A 21,309-nucleotide genomic window follows, 5' to 3' on the forward strand; every position below is an offset into this window, starting at 1 on the left:
GCAAGAAAGAAAGGAGAAGGCAGAAAAAGGGGAAAAAAAGGGAAAACTTCACCTTTCGTGGCACTCGTGAAATATTCTCGATCCGCCAGAATGTCTCGTCACCACCGATTCTCCCCTTCCGCCTCGGTTGCCCCTCTGGGCGTCGCCCGCTCTCTTTCGTCCACCCCCCCTCCCCGGCTCTGCAAGGAGTGAGCTCGCCCGGAGAGGCGCCGCTCCCAGAAACCCCCGCGCGGCGCGCGCCTGCCTTCTTTCCGCCGGAGCGTGAGGCGAGGGAGGATCGCGCTCAGTCCGGCTGCCTCGTCGTCCTCCCGGGCATCCCTGCGTGAGTAGAGCCCCTTCCTTCGCCGGGCGCCCGTCGGGTCGCTTGGCCGGCCGGCCACACGTCGGGATGGCTCTCCGGTGGTTCAGCAAAATTCGAGCTCGCCTCCGGTCCGGTTTGACCCGGCGGGTCTCCGCCTTCCCCAACCGGGCGCCCGCGGGCGCCACACCTCCATTCCCTTTTGGGGGGCGGGTTTTTCGCCTGTATTGGGGGGGGGGAACTGATGAATGGCGCGGGATATTGCAGACCAGCCCCCTCTACAAAAGGGGAATGGGGGGGCGGGAGAGTCTTTATTCCCTGCCTTTCGCCGGCCTACCTTGCGGGGTTGTGGTTCAGCATCGGGGCTGGAGATCCGCCTGGGCTGCTGGCCCTTTGGGGGGGGGCATGGGGGGTTCCGGGCAAGGAAATCCCCATCGGGGCTTGTGCATGAAGCAGTTATTTCTCAACCGGTGCAGCTTTAGGATGGGTGGGCTTCCAACTCTGGGAATTCTGGGAGTTGAAGTCCACCCGTCCTCTCTAAAGTTCAACTGAGTCCCCCCCATCCCCCAAATCAGCTGGGAGGGTTAAAGGGCTGGAGACCCACACACATATGAAGAACGGTTGCAGGAATTGGGTAGGTCTAGTTCAGGGGTCTTCCAACTTGGCCCTTGGATGACTTGTGGACTTCAGCTCCCAGAATTCCTCAGCCAGCATATGCTGGCTGAGGAATTCTGGGAGTTGAAGTCCCCAAGTCATCCAAGGGCCAAGTTTGAAGACCCCCTGTCTTAAAGCATCCTGGCTGAGGAATTCTGGGAGTTGAAGTCCACAAGTCATCCAAGGGCCAAGTTTGAAGACCCCCTGTCTTAAAGGATCCTGGTTGAGGAATTCTGGGAGTTGAAGTCCACAAGTCATCCAAGGGCCAAGTTTGAAGACCCCCTGTCTTAAAGCATCCTGGCTGAGGAATTCTGGGAGTTGAAGTCCACAAGTCATCCAAGGGCCAAGTTTGAAGACCCCCTGTCTTAAAGGATCCTGGTTGAGGAATTCTGGGAGTTGAAGTCCACAAGTCATCAAAGGGCCAAGTTTGAAGACCCCTGTCTTAAAGGATCCTGGTTGAGGAATTCTGGGAGTTGAAGTCCACAAGTCATCCAAGGGCCAAGTTTGAAGACCCCTGGTCTAGTTTAATGAAGGGAAGGACATGGGGGGGGTGAGATGATAGCAGTATTTCCAATATTTAAGAGGCTGCCACAAAGAAGAGGGGGGGGTGGTCAATCTATTTTCCAAAGCACCAGAAGGCAGGAGAAGAAACAACGGATGGAAACTAAATCAAGGAGAGAAGCAACCTAGAACTAAGGAGGAATTTCCTAACAGGGAGGACAGTTGACCAGTGGAACAGCTTGCCACCAGAAGTTGTGGGTGCTCCAACACTGCAGGTTTTGAAGCAAAGACCGGACAGATCCACCACTTGTCTGAAATGATATAGGTACTTCTGCTTGAGCAGGGTTTGGACTAGTGTGAGCTAGTGGCGGGGGCGGGAGAGTGACAAGCAAATGATGATGTTAACTGAGTATACTACAATAATTGATTTTGAGAATGCCGAGGAAATCTGGGTAAAACCATTTGAAAAACAATATTTTTATTTTTAAATTAGTGTAAAAACAGAAAAGGGTGTATTTGTGAGCAAACACTGAAGTTTAAAAATAAAAAACACCAATCCAATATTGTTAGTGTTTTAATCACGTGTCTAACAAAGGTCCCTTCCAACTCTGTTATTCTGCAAGGGTCTCCTGCTTGAGCAGAGGGTTGGACTAGAAGACCTCCAAGGCCCAACTCTGTTATTCTGCAAGGGTCTGCTGCTTGAGCAGGGGGTTGGACTAGAAGACCTCCAAGGTCCCTTCCAACTCTGTTATTCTGCAAGGGTCTGCTGCTTGAGCAGAGGGTTGGACTAGAGGACCTCTAGGGTCCCTTCCAACTCTGTTATTCTGCAAGGGTCTCCTGCTTGAGCAGGGGGTTGGACCAGAAGACCTCCAAGGCCCCTTCCAACTCTGTTCTTCTGCAAGGGTCTCCTGCTTGAGCAGGGGGTTGGACCAGAAGACCTCCAAGGTCCCTTCCAGCTGTGTTCTGATTGATTGATGTCTATGGAGATTCTCAGTCATCCAGGTCATGGTTGTCCCCAAAGATGTTTTTTTCAAGAAGCAACTGGACTTTCTTTGTTTTTCTTTGAAGACGTTTCTCCTCCAAGAAGCTTCTTCAGCTCTGACTGGATGGTGGGGAAGGGAAGGATTTAAGATTCCTTGCAATCTGATCGTTAGCACTCTTCCCTGAGAGCTCTTGAGGCCACTTGGAGGTCGGTCAAAAGAGTCCCATCTACATTAAGATTGAACAGATTTCCTCACACACGTTAGTTGAGCGTCCATTTGAAGTTGTAACTGCACTGGGGGAAAAAGCAAAACAGCCATTAGTCCTTTCACTTATGACTCTTGCAGGATCCCTAGAGTTGCAAAAAAAAGGTGGATACGGCATGTGTCCGTAAAAATGGTAGGGTCCCAGGGCCACCATAGACCATCCTAGCAAGCTTTCATTGAGTAAAGCCACCGGAGGAAGCTGGTTTACTGAACAACTGCGTGCTTTGCTTAACAATCTTGGCGCAAATGGGTGTTAAAAATCAGGCAGGAGTCTCCTAGCAACCCCCCTTGGCCTAATAGCCGGAGAAATTCTGGACCCAGTTCAGGACTGCCTGAATTTATTTTGTGATGGTTCTGCACCTCTCTTTTTTTTGTGTGTGTGACTCGGTGGCTTTGTCCCGTGTGATCTTTCCCAGTTATTAAAAGGAATTCTAGTTACAGATGTCATGGCTTCTATATGTTTCGTCTTTAGAAGTTGAGCAGCTCTAACATCTGCACCGGTTATTTAAAAAAAAAAACAGTCTTGGATCATTCTGAAGAGCCATGATTATGCCTGCTGTGTCATTGCCCTTCTCTTTGATGCAGTTCCTGTTCAATTTTTAATGGGCTGTGTGCTAGGATACGGTACTTTAATTGTTATTGCGGATTTTTTCATCTGCATCACTAGATATAAGCTGCTATTGCTTCTCTCTCTCTCTCTTTCTTTTTCTCTTTCTCTCTCTCTCTCTTTCTTTTTGGCAGCTGTTTCTGTTCCAGACCTATTTACTTTCGATGGGAACCTGGCATGCTGTTTTAACCGGTCTTCACTCTGCTTTCCTGTAGCTTTTCAGCACACGAATAAACATTTGTGATCCACCAAATTCAGGCATGCTTTTATTGATCGTACAGCAAAAAAAAAACAAAAAACACCCTGCCGTTCACGGAGACGAGCTTAAATTAAAACATTACCCTATTGTGAGTCTAGTTATGAATAGTGTGTGATTTTTTTTTATGGCTGTCCACATGCGTAACGGGACAGGGAGCATGCCAGTCAATTCATGTACTGCAATGTGCCTTGCAGGTCAGTTCCCTGGGCTTTGGTGGGGGGGGACTTAGTAGTTTTACAAGTTGCCCCCCCACAGCGTTTTGTGGCCATGTTTCAAACAGGAGCCCGCCTTGATTGTTTACAGTTTAGTGCTGAAATGATTAATAGGATTTTAGAATGTTTTTATGTGTAGCTGGGACCTCATATAGAATAACACATTTTTATCTAGAGGAAAGATATCTTCATAGTATAATTTATATTTTTAGTTATAATTTAACAGATTAAAAATACTGAAATCTAGATAAGAGGTGGGGTTGTTTTCATATCTATCCATCCATCCATCCATCCATCCATCTATCTTCTGTCTGTCTATATCCATCATCTATCTATCTATCTATCTATCTATCTATCTATCTATCTATCTATCTATCTATCTATCTATCTATCTATCACCACAATGTAAAAAAGATGTTGAGTTTCTAGAAAGAGTGCAGAGAAGAGCAACAAAGATGATTAGGGGACTGGAGGCTAAAGCATATAAGGAACGGCTGCTGGAATTGGGTATGTCTAGTTTAATGAAGAGAAGGACGAGGGGTGACATGATAGCCGTGTTCCAATAACTCAGGGGTTGCCACAAAGAAGAGGCAGTCAAGCTATTTGCCAAAGCCCCTGAAGGCAGGACAAGAAGCAACGGATGGAAACTAACCAAGGAGAGAAGCAGCCTGGAACTAAGGAGAAATTTCCTAACAGTTAGAACATTTAACCAGTGGAACAACCTGCCTCCAGAAGTGGTGAATGCTCCAACACTGGAGGTTTTTAAGAAGAGATTGGACAGCCGTTTGTCTGAAATAGTACAGGGTTTCCTGCCTGAGCAGGGGGTTGGACTAGAAGACCTCCAAGGTCCCTTCCAATTTCATTATTATTATCCATCTCTATATGTTGAAGATAGTGTACATATTCATATTTGGAAAACAATCAAAAGGATGTTAGCTTTAATAAATTCAGTGGGTTTGGCAGGAGTATTACATTGAATAGCAGAATTAACTCCTTTTTTGGGGGGAGGGTTTAGGAAGGAGGAACTGGAGATAATAGCTAGTTTTAAAGTAAAATAAATTTATTCAGAATCTGAAATAAAGTTCCATCATACGTCTTGCTGGTGGCTTGGGAACTATTTTCATAACTTTGCTTATTTTAAGTTTAAAACGATAAGACATACCTCTCAGGGTTTGGAGATGTGTGTGGGGGGATTGTTTGACATATTGGAAATTTGTTGACTTTGGACTTAAAGGAAAATGGAATTTATGAATCCAGCAGGTGTCCTTGTCCCACTGGCACAGGGGTAGGCAACCTTGGCTCTTTTATGACTCGTGGACTTCAACTCCCAGAATTCCTGAGCCAGCATGGCTCAGCTTGGAAACCTCTCCCTTTCCCTTCAGCATGGCTGGCTCAGGAATTCTGGGAGTTGAAGTCCACGAGTCATAAAAGGGCCATAGTTCCCCATGCTGGCTCAGGAATTCTAGGAATTGAAGTCCACAAGCCATGAAGGGGGCCATAGTTTCCCCATGCTGGCTTAGGAATTCTGGGAGTTGAAGTCCACAAGCCATGAAGGGGCCATAGTTTCCCCATGCTGGCTCAGGAATTCTGGGAGTTGAAGTCCACAAGCCATGAAGGGGCCATAGTTTCCCCATGCTGGCTCAGGAATTCTGGGAGTTGAAGTCCACAAGCCATGAAGGGGCCATAGTTTCCCCATGCTGGCTTAGGAATTCTGGGAGTTGAAGTCCACAAGCCATGAAGGGGCCATAGTTTCCCCATGCTGGCTTAGGAATTCTGGGAGTTGAAGTCCACAAGCCATGAAGGGGCCATAGTTTCCCCATGCTGGCTCAGGAATTCTGGGAGTTGAAGTCCACAAGTCATAAAAGAGCCAAGGTTGCCTACCCCTGCTTGACTGGCATGTGCCAATGTTTCTCAAGCATGGCAACTTAAAAGATGTGTGGACTTCAACTCCCAGAATTCCCAGTCAAAATTCTGGGAGTTGAAGTCCACCTATTTTCAAGCTGCCAAGGTTAAGAAACACGGTAGTAACCAATAGTGTAATCTCAAGAGTAGTGGTTTTTACAGTACTCTTCCAGCGGATTTGTTGGTTTTACTCTCTGCTGTTCTTACCTTTAGAAACCATATGTTTACTTTCTCTCTTTCTTCTCCTTTTAATGCCTACCTAGGAACCAGAAAGTAAGTATCTGTCAACATGAAACATTTCTTGACTTACTTAGAAGCCATTTCTCTCTCCCTCCCCCCTGCAAATACCTTGGGCCTTGTTTTAAAAAGTCCTGTTGTGTTATCTCCTTTTCATTTGTTTTTCCTTTGGATGTAACAGAATGGCAGGACAAGAAAAAATCACATTTCAGTCCAGGAAGTTAATAGTTTTGTAACAAGGCTGTTTATAACCCTTCAGTTCTTTGATGTTGGCAAAACTGCCGATAGTTTTATATGCCACCGTTTTAACACAATAGCCAATGCAAATGTTTTCTAGCACGTCGTGTTGTGTGCAAGTTCCCCCCCACACACACACACTGTTTAAAACCCTGTTTTCATGGGGTTTTCTTTTCATTTCAAACTCCACGTAAATGCTGAGCTTCCTTTAACGAGGGCAGGATTTGATTCCTAGGATAGAAAGATGTCGCTGTATTTTGTGCATTTTGACCCGCAAAAAAGCACCTGGGTGTTAAAATAAAACTCCTCCCATTTTCTCCTGGCAGAAATTAGACCTCCCTCTGGCAAAATGTGCTTAAACTTATTAACAAAATACTTCAGGCCCTTAAGTCTCCCTGCTTCAATCTTTCGATAACACCCGTGTCTCTCTCCTACTTCTTGGGCTGGTATCTTATTCTTTGATCTGCTTTAGATCCAAGACCGATGGTATCCAACATTTCCCAAGATAATGTTTATGTCAGGAGCACGGTTAAAATGTTTCTTGTATGGCTTTGTATGTGAAAAACCACATTAACGCAACACCGGGTTATAAACGAGTAGGAAATAGGAAGGCACAGCGGAAAAATATATGCTAGTGTTGGGACAGTCATATAATTTACACTAGGCTAGAAGCTACTATTACAGGTCCTGGTTTTGCCTCCCCTGAGCTAGCATTGTGATGTCAGTGACATTTGCCTGTCACAATTCCTTGGAAGTTTCACATAATGCTTTATTCCGGGGCTTAGCGCACAGCTTGTTAACACCTGACTACGACCTTGTGATGGATGGGCTCAAGGTTAGACAAGTAGATTTTTCAAATTTGTAGTCGAGGGCTCCTTTTCAAGTCTCCAACAGTAAGTAGGGGAAACCGTTACTAACATACCTGTGATGAAAAGTTGTACATTTTAAACAGCGACAACAACAAGACTCGGAGGAATAAATAGCCTGATTTTTGTCCAGGTTAATACCGAGTAATTTCATCCTCGAGTGGACCGCGTATTTGTCCACAGGGATGCCCCAAAATTGCTAGCAAGCGTTCAGAAATTCTGCCTTGGTAGCATATATATATCTGGTTTATCAAATTTCAGCACATTTAATTTTGCCAACCAGCTTCTTAAAATGTTCTTTTAATCAAATAGCCAGTTTTTCTTACCTGGGCGTTACTTTTCATTGGAATTAAAAGTTTATGAAGATGTTTTGGGCCATAAATTTGAGCCTCTTGTCCTTCATCTGGAGGGATGGGACTGGATTCTTTCGGTACAGGCAATCCTCGTTTAGCGACTGCCTTGTACAGCAACCATTTGCAGTTACGATGATGTAACTTTGCCACCCGTCCTTGCATTTATGACTTGCCTACAGCAAAGGACAGCTGTACTAAGATCATAAGTACAGTTGCAGGTTCACTTAGCGACTGCTTGACTTAACCAAGTTGCCGGTCCCAATTTTGGTCACTAAGTGAGGGCTACTTGTGTTGAATGTTAAGGGTGACAACAGAGACCCGTAGCCAGATCACTAGTTCTACCACTACCCCTCAAAACACACATTAAGCCTCTTAAGGACTTATGGGACACTTCATGCTGTTTTCTTAACCAATCATCTTCCAGGTTTTTTTTTATCTTTCTAATCTAGCCTGCAGCCCACATATTTCCTGGTGGTCTCTTGTCCAAATAGTAATCAGGCCCAGTCCTGCTGACAGCAGTGGCCAAAATTGTGGAAACCTTTTGGGAAAAAAGTGTATTTTTGAGGTTTGATGGCTAATAACACCACTTTTTTTGGAGTAGTGCCATAAAATTATATATGAATGGAAAGATAATTTAATCAAGAATGTAATGCAGCAAAGTTTGTTCAATTATCTGTACTGTATTCTATGAAAAGTTACAGCCAAATAACCAGAAAAAGGAAGCACAATTTGCTTAGGTTGATCTCAGGTAGCTTTCCTTCATCTGATTGCAGCCAATGAGCACGAGCGTTTAGAGAGCCAATCGGGTGTCCTCTTGTTTTGGCAATGAGCCAATCAGATCACAGTAGGATCCAGTTATTGATGCCATGTATTGAAGCTGAGCGGAGGACATTTGTCAGTGTGTTGTGTGATCGCCATCAAGTTGGTTGGGGTTTTTTTTGGTGTTCTTTTTTAGTGAGCTTGTAAAACCTAATAAAATTAAAGTAATGGTGCAAAGAGTTGACTGGATGTAAAATAGTATTAAGTGAACAAGGCTACAGTTACAAAGAAATTAGAAGAAAAATGGATGGAAACTTAACCAAAGGTGGCATTTCTACCGTACACTTTTCCCCAAAAGGTTTCCACAATTTTGACCACTACTGTAGCTTCCAACCCCAAGGATTGTCTCCTGCCGAGACATTAAATCCCCTTAATAAATTGGAATTTGTCTCGGACAGTATTGATCAAAGTTGGGGACTGCAGCCCAAAAAATCTTAGCCACCCCAAGACCTTTGACAGACAGGTTTCAACCCGCCCCAGTGAAGTTCTGATCTTCTCCAGAAGTGTTTCTCTGCCTCTTCCAGATGTTTAGGACTTGAGCCGCTTTCGTGACAGATGGGCGGATTGTGGGAAGGTTAAAAGTCCGAACATCTGGCAGACACAGCTGGCCTGCTTCTGCAGCTGCTTGCTGGAGTGGTAACCACGAGGATGGGCGGTTAAGAAATACGAAGTATAAGTAAAAAAATAATGTTGGCGCAGTAGATAATGACAACGGGCAGAGCTTTCTAAATAATTTGCTTAAAGCGCTTTTTTTAAAAAATAAAAAAAACCTGGTGTAATTCACACGATTAGGGCTTTGTATACAGATAGTCCTCGACTTACAATCATTTGTTTAGCGGCCATTCGAAGTTACTGTGGCGCTGAAAAAATGGGACTTAACAATCCGTCCTTGCCTTAATGACCATATCAGCATAACACACACAATTTACCTCAGGGGTCTTCAAAATTGGTCCTTTTATGACTTGTGGACTTCAACTCCCAGAATTCCTCAGCCAGCATGCCTGGCTGAGGAATTCTGGGAGTTGAAGTCCACAAGTCCTGAGAAGGCCAGGTTTGAAGACCCCTGATATAAACTTCAAGAGGAGTGGACTTCAACTCCCAGAATTCCTCAGCCAGCGAGCCTGGCTGAGGAATTCTGGGAGTTGAAGTCCACAAGTCCTGAGAGGGCCAGGTTTGAAGACCCCTGATATAAACTTCAAGAGGAGTGGACTTCAACTCCCAGAATTCCTCAGCCAGCGTGCCTGGCTGAGGAATTCTGGGAGTTGAAGTCCACAAGTCATGAAAGGGCCAAGTTTGAAGACCCCTGGTTTACAGGATCAAAATTCGGGTGTACGGCAGCCAGCATGCCTTTATGACGGTTGCGTCACCCCTGGTTTGTGGGATTGCCATTTGCGATCTTCCCAGCCAGCGTCTGAGAAGCAATGTCAACGAGGGAAGCTGGGTCCACTTAATGACCGCATGATTTACTTGATAGCTGCAGTGATTCCCTTAACCGTCATAGCAGCAAAACAGGCCGTAAAATTCACCGGGACTCATTTAACCACCGTGTGGCTTAGCAATGGAAATTCTGGTCCCCAATTGACGTCGTAAGTCGAGGGCTAGGTGTGCAAGTAGCCCTCGACTTAAAGCAGTTCATTTAGTGACTGCTCAGAGTTACAACGGCACTGAAAAAAAGTGGCTAAGGATTGTTTTCCCACACTTACGACCGTTGCAGCATCTCTGGGGTCACATGATCAAAGTTCAAGCTGTTGGCAACTGACTCACGTTTATGACGGTTGCAGCGTCCCGGGGGATCACGTGATCCCCTTTTGCGCCCTTCCGACAAGCAAAGACAAATTCGCTTAGCAGCCATGTTATTAACTGCAGTGATTCGCTTAACAGCTGTGGCAAGAAAGGCCGTAATATGGGGCAAGACTCACTTAGCAGCAGAATTGTTGGGGCTTGATTGCGGTCGTAAGTCGAGGACTACCTGTCAATGATAGAGCTCAGGGGCATTGCACGGCCCTTTCTAACTTTTCCCTTGCCAAACATCTGGTGCCGCCATTCCAGAGTTCCCAGCCGGCGGGGCTAAACGGCGCCCAGGTTGGAGAACGCTTGTCGCACTGCCCGCCTACTTGTAGTGTGTTATTTCAGCAACTGTCCTCTTGTGCTTGTCTCTTCATGCTGCCCCCGCCGGCCTCTTCGGAAGATGAGGACCAGGAAGCTGCTCTATCCCATCGAAAAGGTCTGGGTGGACAAGCATAAGTACGACGAGGCCGAGAGGCTTCACTACGAGCGAGAAGCAGCTTTAGCCGCCTCGGCTGCCCGGCCTGGCCAAGAGCTGGTCGCCGTCAACGGTTTCTGCCACGAGGAGCGTGCCGAGGAAGAGTTGCAGGCTGAGCTGCGGCGGGCAGGGAGCGGCAAGAAGCAGAAAAAAAGGAAGTGTTCCCCCAAAGCCAGGTCTTGGGACCCCCAAATAGATCCCGTCTTGGTGGGGCTGCTGGCTGACCACGTGTGGTTTGACAAGCCGCGCTTTGACCAAGCGGAATCGGCCTACCACGTCAAGCTTGCCGACTCGTTGCCCACTCTGCCCTCGGTGGGGCTTCCAGATGTGGAGACAGCTGCTGCGGTTCTTTGGCCTGAAGACGCCGTCCAGGCGGACGCCGAGCTCGGCAGAGACCTGCCCGTCTTGCGCTGCAACCATGGTGGCCTCACGGCATGCCACCACGTTGTCCAGGACGTGTGGCTCAACAAATTCCACTTTGACGACGCAGAGAAGGTCTTTGTCGAACGGTCGCAACTTCTGACGCTCCCCTACTTGCTGCATCCACCCTCGGTTCTGAAGCTAGCCAGTGCCGGGCCCGTCACGCCGGACGAGGGCTACGTGACGGCCTTGGCTACTCCTTCCACCCCAGCCCACGTGGCCGATGCGGAGAGTCACGTCACCGGCGCTCCGGTCATCCCGGCAGACGACGCAAACCAGACGGTGAACGGCAAACCTCCGGGCTCGGGTTTGCGAGCTCTGCTGTCCGAAGTTTGGCTGGAGAAGCCGATTTACGACGACGCCGAGCGGTGCTTCTACGCCAACATGTTTGATGGCCACCCTCCCGGAAAGGTGAGGCTGCAGGAGCGGGGCCACGCGGATCTCTCCAGAAAGGGCCGGAAAGAGAAGAAGAGCCGGAATAGCCTAAGGAAGCAGCCGCCGGGCAAGCGGGGGAACACCACCGCCGCTGGGGCTCCGATGCCCCAGGAAATTTCAGGAGCTGCACCACCACAACCTCACGCCTGGCACTTTATGCACCCGGACACGGAATCTTTGTGGTTCAGCAAACCCACATATGACAATGCAGAAGCCGCCTTCTACGCCTCCCTTGCCCAAGAAGAGGCCACCAGACTGTCTGAAGCCACGCAAGCCGCAGCCACCCAGCCCACCGCCCAGCCTCCGAGCGCACCAGAGCCTGAATCTAAGTAGGAAAAGCATGTGGTTGGGGGCTTTGGGGCTGGTGGAGGTGGGTGTTCTCAGTCCCAACAGCATAGCTGTAAAGAATCAGCCCCAGCATGCAGAGGACGTGGGATGTGCTGTCGTTGTGCTGTCACAACCGGGATTAAGGTGCTTCCGTTTGGCAAGGAGCATTCTAGAAAATAAAACGAAATTAACCCTGTTTTAGGAGAACCTAGAACTAAGGAGAAATTTCCTGACAGTGAGAACAGTTAATCAGTTGGGACAACTTGTGAATGCTCCAACACTGGAAGTTTTTAAGAAGAGATTGGACAGCCATTTGTCTGACATGGTATAGGGCAGGGGTAGGCAACCTTGGCTCTTTTATGACTCGTGGACTTCAACTCCCAGAATTCCTGAGCCTGCTATGCTATGCTATGCTTTGCTGGCTCAGGAATTCTGGGAGTTGAGGTCCACGAGTCATAAAAGAGCCAAGGTTGCCTACCCCTGGTATAGGGTTTCCTGCCTGAGCAGGGGGTTGGACTAGAGGACCTCCAAGGTCCCTTCCAACTCTGTGTGTTCTGTATTCTGGGAAGGGACTCCGTTGTTCCAAAGTTAAGGACAGGGTTTGAAAAGAAGTGGTCTCTTGTCTGTTGTGTTTCGGTCGACTTTGACAGTTGTGTGCCTAGGGCATTCCTGTTAGTTAATGTGGGATGAAGGAAAGTTTCGTTCGGTGAATCTAGATTCTAAAAGACCCCCCCAGCCCTTAATGCTTGTCTGCATGTCATGTGTTGGTTGCCTGCTCAGCCCGGTCTCACTTGGGTGTCAGATTTGTGCGCCACCCGAGTCTCGCCCTCTACAAAAACCGGGCCCTCCGTGGCGGGATGGGACAACTTGCCGCAGCCAACTTGCCACGGGACACCAACCCCACACCTTGTCGCGGCGGGACCATTCGACAATTCAGTTCAATTATTTAAAATAAGCAATTAAAAAAATATTTCCATTTTTGTCATTCCCCTTTCATTCTGTCCCTCCTTTGTCATCCTGTCTTTAAAGCAGTGTTTCTCAACCTTGACCATTTTAAGGCATGAGGACTTCAACTCCCAGAATTCCACAGCCAGCATTGCTGGCTGTGGAATTCTGGGAGTTGAAGTCCACATGCCTTAAAATGGTCAAGGTTGAGAAACACTGCTTTAAAGGATTCCATTCCACTATTCCTTCGATGTTAGTGTAACTCCCGTCCGTCAGCGAGTTGTCGCACGTTGAGTTGGCTGTGAGGAGTTGTCGCACAGTGAGTTGGCTGCGGCGAGTTGTCGAAGACCCCCTTGTTGTGTTTGTTTGTAGAACTGAATCCAAACTGCTGCTTCATCAGAAGGGAGACCAGTGTCTGGAGATGTTTGGAAGGATAAAGTAGCCTGGATACTTGGTGGAGTTTTACGCAAGGAGGAATGGAATAAACCAGATTTTTAGATGCCTCTGAAATGTACTTTTGATGGTGTTGGTGGTATTCCTTGCTCTAGGCACAGGGGTAGGCAACCTTGGCTCTTTTATGACTCGTGGACTTCCAACTCCCAGAATTCCTGAGCCAGCCATGCTGGCTCAGGAATTCTGGGAGTTGAAGTCCACGAGTCATAAAAGAGCCAAGGTTGCCTACCCCTGCTCTACGCCATCTCTACTTTAGTAAGCAACTCTAATGCCAGCTGATGCTCTGTGATAGCTTTTAAATCTTTTGCTCTGTGATTTTATTTGCCCTGGTTATTTGTGGTAATCCATTTGCCCGACTCTCCCCTTCCAAATTCCCACCCTTGCAGAGAGCATTTATCTGCTTCGCTGCTGAATCCCAACCCCGCATCCAGCATTTTATTACCACGTGCATTTTTTAAAAAAAATTGCTTCTCTTCAAGAGGCAGATTCAAGGTTGAGAGGTTTGAGATTCCTGCTTATCTTTGAATTACCAGGCAGACCGATCGAGGGGTTTCCACCCAAACAGTTTGGGAACTGGCCTGTTGTAAACAGTTGTGTGTGCTTTTGTTCAATCCCTTGAGCGCCCTATCCGTGGAGGCCTGTTCAGAGTGTACTAAGAAGGTTGGGGTTCCGCTAAGCCCATCATGCTGTGCCGTTTAAGGATCGGGTGCCGCTTGTAGTGACGGCGTCTACATATCTTCTGAGAAAAAAAAAATAGCCAGATTTGCAACCGGTAGTTGAGTTCTGATCAGTTTTTAAGTGTCAAGACGGTTCGAGTAATTGCTGGTTCGATTGCATTTTGGTCAGCTTTTTCGCTGGGGGATTCTGGGAGTTGAAGTCCAGAAGTCTCAAAAAGGTGCCAAGGTTGGACGCCCCTGATCTAGAGCAGGGGTAGGCAACCTTGGCTCTTTTATGACTCCCAGAATTCCTGAGCCGGCTTGGCTCAGCTTGGAAACCTCTCCCTTTCCCCTCAGCGTGGCTGGCTGAGGAATTCTGGGAGTTGAAGTCCACAAGTCATGAAGGGGGCATAGTTCCCCCATGCTGGCTGAGGAATTCTGGGAGTTGAAGTCCACCAGTCATAAAAAGAGCCAAGGTTGCCTACCCCCTGATCTAGAGGGATGGGTGTGCGACTTCTTACCGGAGACAACCCTGAGGGATGGAGAGAGGTGCCGTCGGAAGGGCTCGTGGTCGGTCATTCGGTGACCTGACCCTAAACCAGCATTTTCAACTATTTATTTAGTCTCCTCCTCTTTGCAGGAAAATGGCAAGCCACTTCCTCATGCACGAGAAGATCTGGTTCGACAAATTCAAATACGACGATGCTGAGAAGCGGTACTACGAGCAGCTGAACGGTCCGGCCCGCAGCTCTGCCTGCCAGAAGGTAAGATGATAGTATCTCCTGTGTCCGAGCCACAGGTGCCCTCTTCATTTTGTCTGGTCCCACACAAACGGTGCTTCTACCTGCGATTGTGAATTCTCTCCCCCAGTTCAACTCTGATCCACCCAAGCTAGGTTTTTTTTTTTAAATTCTGCCTTGATGTCTCCACAAAAGGCCTTGAAAACCCATTTCTGTCTGCCTTCCCTGCCAATTTGGCTTCCCTTTGAGGGGTATCGTTGAGAAAGCCCCCAAAGAGCTGGTGGCAAACGTGGTCCTTTGCCCCTAACAACTCCCACCCCCAGCGTGTACAAATTGTGTGCCATCTCTGCTCGGTCATCGGCATCCTACCTCGATTCATAGGAAGTATTTCTCCGGACCGTTTTTAGCTCCGGTCCATTTGCCTTCTTTTGCCAGTCAGCTTTGGCATCTGGCAAGCTTTGAGCTTCCCAATAATTTTTGTGGTTTTTGGCAAGGAAGGTGGGGCAGGGGGGGTTACCGGCAAGGAGAGTCAATGAATTGGTTGACAGTTGTGATCCTTCGTGGTGGTTCCCCAGGACCCTTCAGAGTAATAGGCAGGTAGGTAGTCCTTGTCTTATCACCACAATTGAGTCCAAAATTTCCTTTGCTAAGCGAGACAGCTCCTAAGTGAGTTTTGCCCCATTTTTACGACTAATAATAATAATAATAATACCATTAGTCAATTGCAAAAGGCGGCCTTCCTAGGAACCGCTTCCATCCTGCGATGAGATCTGTAACACCATCAAACATCCACATCTGCCTATCCCAGGTCCCGGGTAAGGACTCGATAGGTAGACAAAATGCCAAATCCAGTCTGAACATCTGGCTGACTGTGCGATGATCCATAATAATAATAATAATAATAATAATAATAATAATAATGATGATGATGATAATGATGATGATATAATAATAATAATAATAATAATAATAATAATAATAATAATATAAAAATACAAAGACCTACAAATAGAAATAGACTGTGGCAAAAGCAAGCAAGGGTAGTACCAATAGTAATAGGTGCCTTGGGTGCCATCCCAAAACAACTGGAGCACCACTTGGACACCATCATCGGCATTGACAAATTCGCCATTAGTCAATTGCAAAAGGCGGCCTTACTAGGAACTGCTTCCATCCTGCGACGAGATCTCTAATACCATCAAACATCCACATCTGCCTATCCCAGGTCCTTGGGAAGGACTCCATGGGTAGACAAAAATGCCAAATCCAGTCTGAACATCTGGCTGACTGTGCGATGATCAATAATAATAATAATAATAATAATAATAATAATAATAATAATAATACTAAAGGGTTTTTTTGCAGATTTTTCATGACCAAAGTAGGGAACAGCAGCGATGATAGAAGGGAGACTGTCCAGTGCTTAGACTTAGACTTATATCCCGCTTCACGGTGCTTGACAGCCCTCTCTAAGCGGTTTACAGAGTCAGCATGTTGACCCTCCAATAGTCTGGGTCATCGTTTTACTGACCTCGGAAGGATGGAAGGCTGAGTCAACCTTGAATCTCATCACGATTAAACTCCTGTGCACCACCACGGCTTCCTTCCTTCTCATTTCCCTTCCTTCCTTCTCATCTTCCTTCCTTCCTTCCTTCCTTCCTTCCTTCCTTCCTTCCTTCCTTCCTTCCTTCCTTCCTTCCTTCCTTCCTTCCTTCCTTCCTTCCTTCCCAAGCAACAGCTCTTAGACTTAAATACCCCTACACAATGCTTTACACTCCTCTCTAAGCAGTTTACAGAGTCAGCCTATTGTCCCCAACAATCTGGGTCCTCGTTTTACCGACCTTGGAAGGATGGAAGGCTGAGTCAACCTTGAATCTCATCAAGTTTGAACTTCTGTGCACCACCACAGCTTCCTTCCTTCCTTCTCATTTCCCTTCCTTCCTTCTCATTTTCCTTCCTTTCCTTCCTTCCTTCTCATTTTCCTTCCTTCCTTGTTTCCCTCCCTCCCTTCCTTTCCTTCCTTTCCTTCCTTCCCTCCTTCCCTCCCTCCCTCCCTCCCTCCCTTCCTTCCTTCCTTCCTTTATTCATTCATTCTTTCCCAAGCAATAGCACTTAGACTTATATCCCGCTCCACAGTGCTTTACAGCCTTCTCTAAGCGGTTTACAGAGTCAACATATTTGCCCCCAACAATCTGAGTTCTCATTTTACTGACCTTGGAAGGATGGAAGGCTGAGTCAACCTTGAGCCGGTCAGGATCGAACTCTGGCAGTTGGCAGAATTAGTCTGCAATGCTGCATTCTAAGCACTGGGAGGAAGGAAGGAAGGAAGGAAGGAAGGAAGGAAGGAAGGAAAAGATAGATAGATAGATAGATAGATAGATAGATAGATAGATAGATAGATAGATAGATAGATAGATAGATAGATAGAAAGATAGATAGATAGATAGATAGATAGATGATAGATAGATAGATAGATAGATAGATAGATAGATAGATAGATAGATAGATAGAAAGATAGATAGATAGATGATAGATAGATAGATAGATAGATAGATAGATAGATCTTTCTTGGCAGATGAAATAAAATATAAAAGTTCAGGGAAACAGGGCACAACCCCTTTCTGCTTCCTTGTTCCAGTATTTTTGCCTGTCCCACCCACAACCCCCCTCACTTTTCCATTTTAATTTCTAAGTCCTTGACTGGGGACAGAAGACCTTTTTAAAGCCCCTTAATATGGAAGGGTATTTTAATTCAAATTTGGGAGCACCGAATTTAAGCCTCCTTCCGTTCGATATACATAACCGGCCAGAGAGGCACGCAAACCTGATGGGCAATATAGAAGTAAGACAAATAAATTACTCGTCTTGAAGCAGTGCTGGCCGGAATGTCCTGGGGATAAATTAACATTTTGTTGTATTTCTCATTTTCTAAAGGAACCTACTGACCTGCATTTGGGCCAGATACCCACAGAACACACCGCAGTTTGCGGTGTATTTTGCATGCGTCCTATTTTACGGCAAATAATTTTACTGACAGCAGCATGAGCGTGGCTTAAAGGTGGCTTGGCTGAGCCTAGTTCCCCTCACCTGCCTAATGCAGAATTTTGTGGGTTGTTCCCCCCCCCAGATATTGCAGGACAACTTCTGAATGTAGCCATGAACAGCTAGTTTAGAGTTGACCACAACTTTTTGCAGCCATTGCTGCACACCTGGGCTGGGAAGGGTTTGATGGGCAAGTGAAGGGTGCAGAGGGCTGCAGACGGGCTGATGCAAACACACACACACACCGAATCCCAATTGTACATTGTGCGTAGGTGTGCGCCATGCATGCTGGCTAGTTCCAACTTCCTACTGGGAAGTTATGGGACTTAACTTCCCCACCCAGCTACAGGTAGTCCTCGACTTCCATTTAGTGACCGTCCAGAAGCGGTGAATGCTCCAACATTGGAAGTTTTTAAGAAAAGACTGGACACCCACCTGTCTGAAATGGTATAGGGTTTCCTGCCTGAGTGGGGGGTTGGACTAGATGAGCTCCAAGGTCCCTTCCAACTTTTTTTTAATATTATTATTATTATTATTATTATTATTATTATTATTATTATTATTATTATTATTATTATTATTATTATTATTATTATTATTATTATTATTATTATTATTATTATTAGATTGAAGTTGCAACAGCCCTGAAAAAAGGGACTGAAGACCCCGTTTCACACTTAACGGCCGTTGCAGCATCCCCATGGTCACGTGATCAAAAGATTCAGACGCTTGGCAACCGGCTCCTATTTATGACGGTCGCAGCGTCCCCCCCCCAGTGGGTCACGTGATCCCCTTTTGTGACCTTCTGACAAGTAGAGTCAATGGGGGGGGCAAGTTGGATTCTTTTAATGACCGCGCTCCTCGCTTTGTTCCCTTAACGCCCGTGCCAAGAAAGCTCGCAAAACGGGGCAAAACTCACTTTTAGCTAACTTCTCACTTAGCAACATAAGCTTGGGGGTCCATTACGGTCACTAGCAAAAGGACTACCTGTATTTCTACTGCGAAAACATTCGTCAAAGATGATTTTAACGTGCGCAATTGCGTGGAAACAACCTTGGGCAGAAAACAGCACCCTCCTCTCCCCACAGTGTCCAAGTTTGCCTTGCATCTTGGGAAAACCGCACAGTGTTGACCAGCCCATGCGAGATGGGCAACATCGAACCAAATTCGCAGCGGCCCTGGGAGATGTGTAGTCGTCCCCTTTAAGTGGGGCCAAATAACCATTACCGAAACAACCAAAAAACAACAACCAACCAACATTTAGGGACATTTAGGACCAAGATGGAGCCTCTACTGGAGACTTTTGATGATTTCCTGACTGGGACAAACATATCTGAAATCTAGCTGTACAGGTAATCCTTGACTTAACAACACTTCATTTAGTGACCGTTCCAAGTTACAACAGCAGGGAAAGACCGCTTTTTACAGTTACAACCTTCCCCCACGATCACGCGATCGAAATCCAGATGATTGGCAAAGCTGGTTTATATTTAATGACCGTCGTCGCAGCGTCCCAAGGGGGTCACGCAATCCCCTTTGGCGGCCTCCCGACAAGCAAAGTCAGTGGGTAAGCTGGAGTCACTTAACAACTGTGGGTGACTGACTTAACAGGTGCAGTAGTTCACTTAGCAACTGCGGCAAGGAAGGTTGTAAAATGGGGCGAACCCCACCGAACAGGTGTCTCACTTCACCGCAAAAATTTTGGGCTCAACTGTGGTCGTAAGTCAAGGGCTACCTGTACGCTTATAATATTTTTAGATTTATTTTTGGTTTTTTTGTATTTTTGTGTCTTGCATCGTTATCGTGATGTGAACGTGCCATATGATAAATAATAATCCTACTGGGGGAAGGCAAGGGGCATTCCAGTGGGGAGCGTTAAAATTCGCTGGTGTATCAAAAGAACCCCCAGGCAGCCGTCCCCGAACGACAGCCACACGCTTTTCCATGCGTTGCCGCGCACTGGAACTCTGCGGCAGCCATTGGCCCTTGCGTTAAGCAAGCGAATTTTCCTTCTTTTTTTTTTATCGCCCTTCCGCGATCAAGCGGGGATCCCCTCCTTGCTGGTCATCCCTACAGGGCGACTTTCAACCCTTTCCAGGGTCCCCCAGCGAAACGAAACTGGACGCGGAAGACGGAGCTCGCCTTCCAGACGTCCATGGCGGCTGCGTTGGCAAAGTGGAAGTCAGCAGGCAAATTTCCCTGCTCACACAGCCAGCAGTTGTGCGCCCTCCAAAGGGTCCCTTTCGTTTTGAGCCACTTTTGGTCACTTCTCCTGTATCTGCATACACCTCTTTGAAAAAGGAAGGAAGGAAGGAAGGAAGAAAAAGAAAAAAAACCCCACTTGGTTCTTTCTGCATGTTTGCAGGAGAACGGCGCCAGCACCATCCTGCGCGACATTGCCAGAGCCAGGGAGAATATCCAGAAGTCACTCGCCGGAGTGAGTACCTGAACCCCCTCTCGCCAGCTGGCGCTCTCCTGCTTTTTCCCCCCTAGCTGTGTCATCTCTCTCAGGCTCCCTCCCTCTTTCTCTGTCCTCCGCCTCCTCCACCTCCTCTTCCAACTCCATCTCCTACTCTTCCTCCCTTCTGGCACTGATGATGGTACCTAGTTGGGTCATGAAAGGTCTGCAAGAAAACCAGCAAGCTCAGAGAGCATCAAGGATCCTACAGTGCTCCTCCTCCTCCTCTTCCTCCTCCTCCTTGCAAACCCCACTCCCTTCTGTTAACCTAGTTGGGTAATGAATCGTCTGCAAGAAAACCACAAAGCTCAGAGAGCACCAAGGACCCCACAGTTGTCTTCCTCTTCCTCCTTTTCCTCCTCCCTGCAAACCCCTTCTAGCACTGATGATATTACCTAGTTGGGTAATGAAATGTCTGGAAGAAAACAACCAACCTCAGAGAGCGCCAAGGACTCCACAGTCGTCGTCGTCGTCCTCGTCCTCCTCCTCCTCCTCCTCCTCCTCTTCCTCTCTGCAAATCCCACTCCTTTCTAGCATTGATGATGTTCCATAGGTGGGTCATGAAAGGTCTGCAAGAAAACCAGCAAGCTCAGAGAGCACCCAGGACCCCACAGTCGTCGTCGTCCTCCTCCTCCTCCTCCTCCTCCTCCTCCTCCTCCTCCTCCTCCTCTCTGCAAACTCCCCTCCCTTCTAGCACTGATGATGTTACCTAGTTGGGTCATGAAAGGTCTGCAAAACAACGACTAAGCTTAGAGAGCACCAAGGATCCCACAGTATTCTTCCTCCTCCTCCCTTCCTCCTCCTCTCCGCAAACCCCTCTCCTAGCACTGATGATGTTACCTAGTTGGGTAATGAAATGTCTGCAAGGAAACCACCAACCTCAGAGAGCATCAAGGACCCCACAGTCCTCCTTCCCTCCTCCTCCTCTTCCTCCATCCTCCTCCGATAAACCCTGCCTGTGTGGTTCCCTATGGAGATTCTCCATCCTCCAGGTCCTGGTTGTCCCAAAGGTGCCTTTCTCCCCCCCCCCCCCTTTTCCTTCAAAAGCCACTGGACTTTTGTTTCTCCTTGAAGAGGTTTCGCTTCCCATCCCAGAAGCTTCCTCAGTTCTGCTGACGCTCCTGATCAAGAACCAAAGAAGCTTCTTGGAGGAGAAGCGAAACGTCTTCAGGCAGAAACAAAGTCCAGTAGCCTTTTGGAAAAAATAAAGGTGGGGAAAAAAGCTCTTTTCAATCTCCCTGTGTGGATTCTCCTGCCGTACGTTAGAGCAGGGGGTTGGACTAGATGACCTCCAAGGTCCCTTCCAACTTTATTACTATTATTATTATTATTAGATTGGGCGAGATGAAGTCTACCTTGCAGGGCGCGACCTATGCTC

At 47.2% G+C, this 21,309-nt stretch overlaps 1 protein-coding gene across 1 annotated transcript in view; it reads left to right on the top strand.

The window, feature by feature from the left end:
- Positions 1 to 10,380: 10,380 nt before the first annotated feature.
- The window catches only part of EEF1D (eukaryotic translation elongation factor 1 delta), a 30,395-nt gene continuing 19,466 nt past the window's right edge, over positions 10,381 to 21,309 (top strand). Inside the window, 5 exon segments of the mRNA XM_029285551.1 lie at positions 10,381 to 10,767; positions 10,840 to 11,085; positions 11,155 to 11,648; positions 14,332 to 14,455; positions 19,842 to 19,910. Coding sequence (XP_029141384.1) covers positions 10,381 to 10,767; positions 10,840 to 11,085; positions 11,155 to 11,648; positions 14,332 to 14,455; positions 19,842 to 19,910 — 1,320 coding nt within the window.

This window comes from Protobothrops mucrosquamatus, unplaced genomic scaffold (genome assembly GCF_001527695.2).
Source record: "Protobothrops mucrosquamatus isolate PMUCROS unplaced genomic scaffold, P.Mucros_1.0 scaffold1848, whole genome shotgun sequence".
NCBI lineage: Eukaryota > Metazoa > Chordata > Lepidosauria > Squamata > Viperidae > Protobothrops > Protobothrops mucrosquamatus.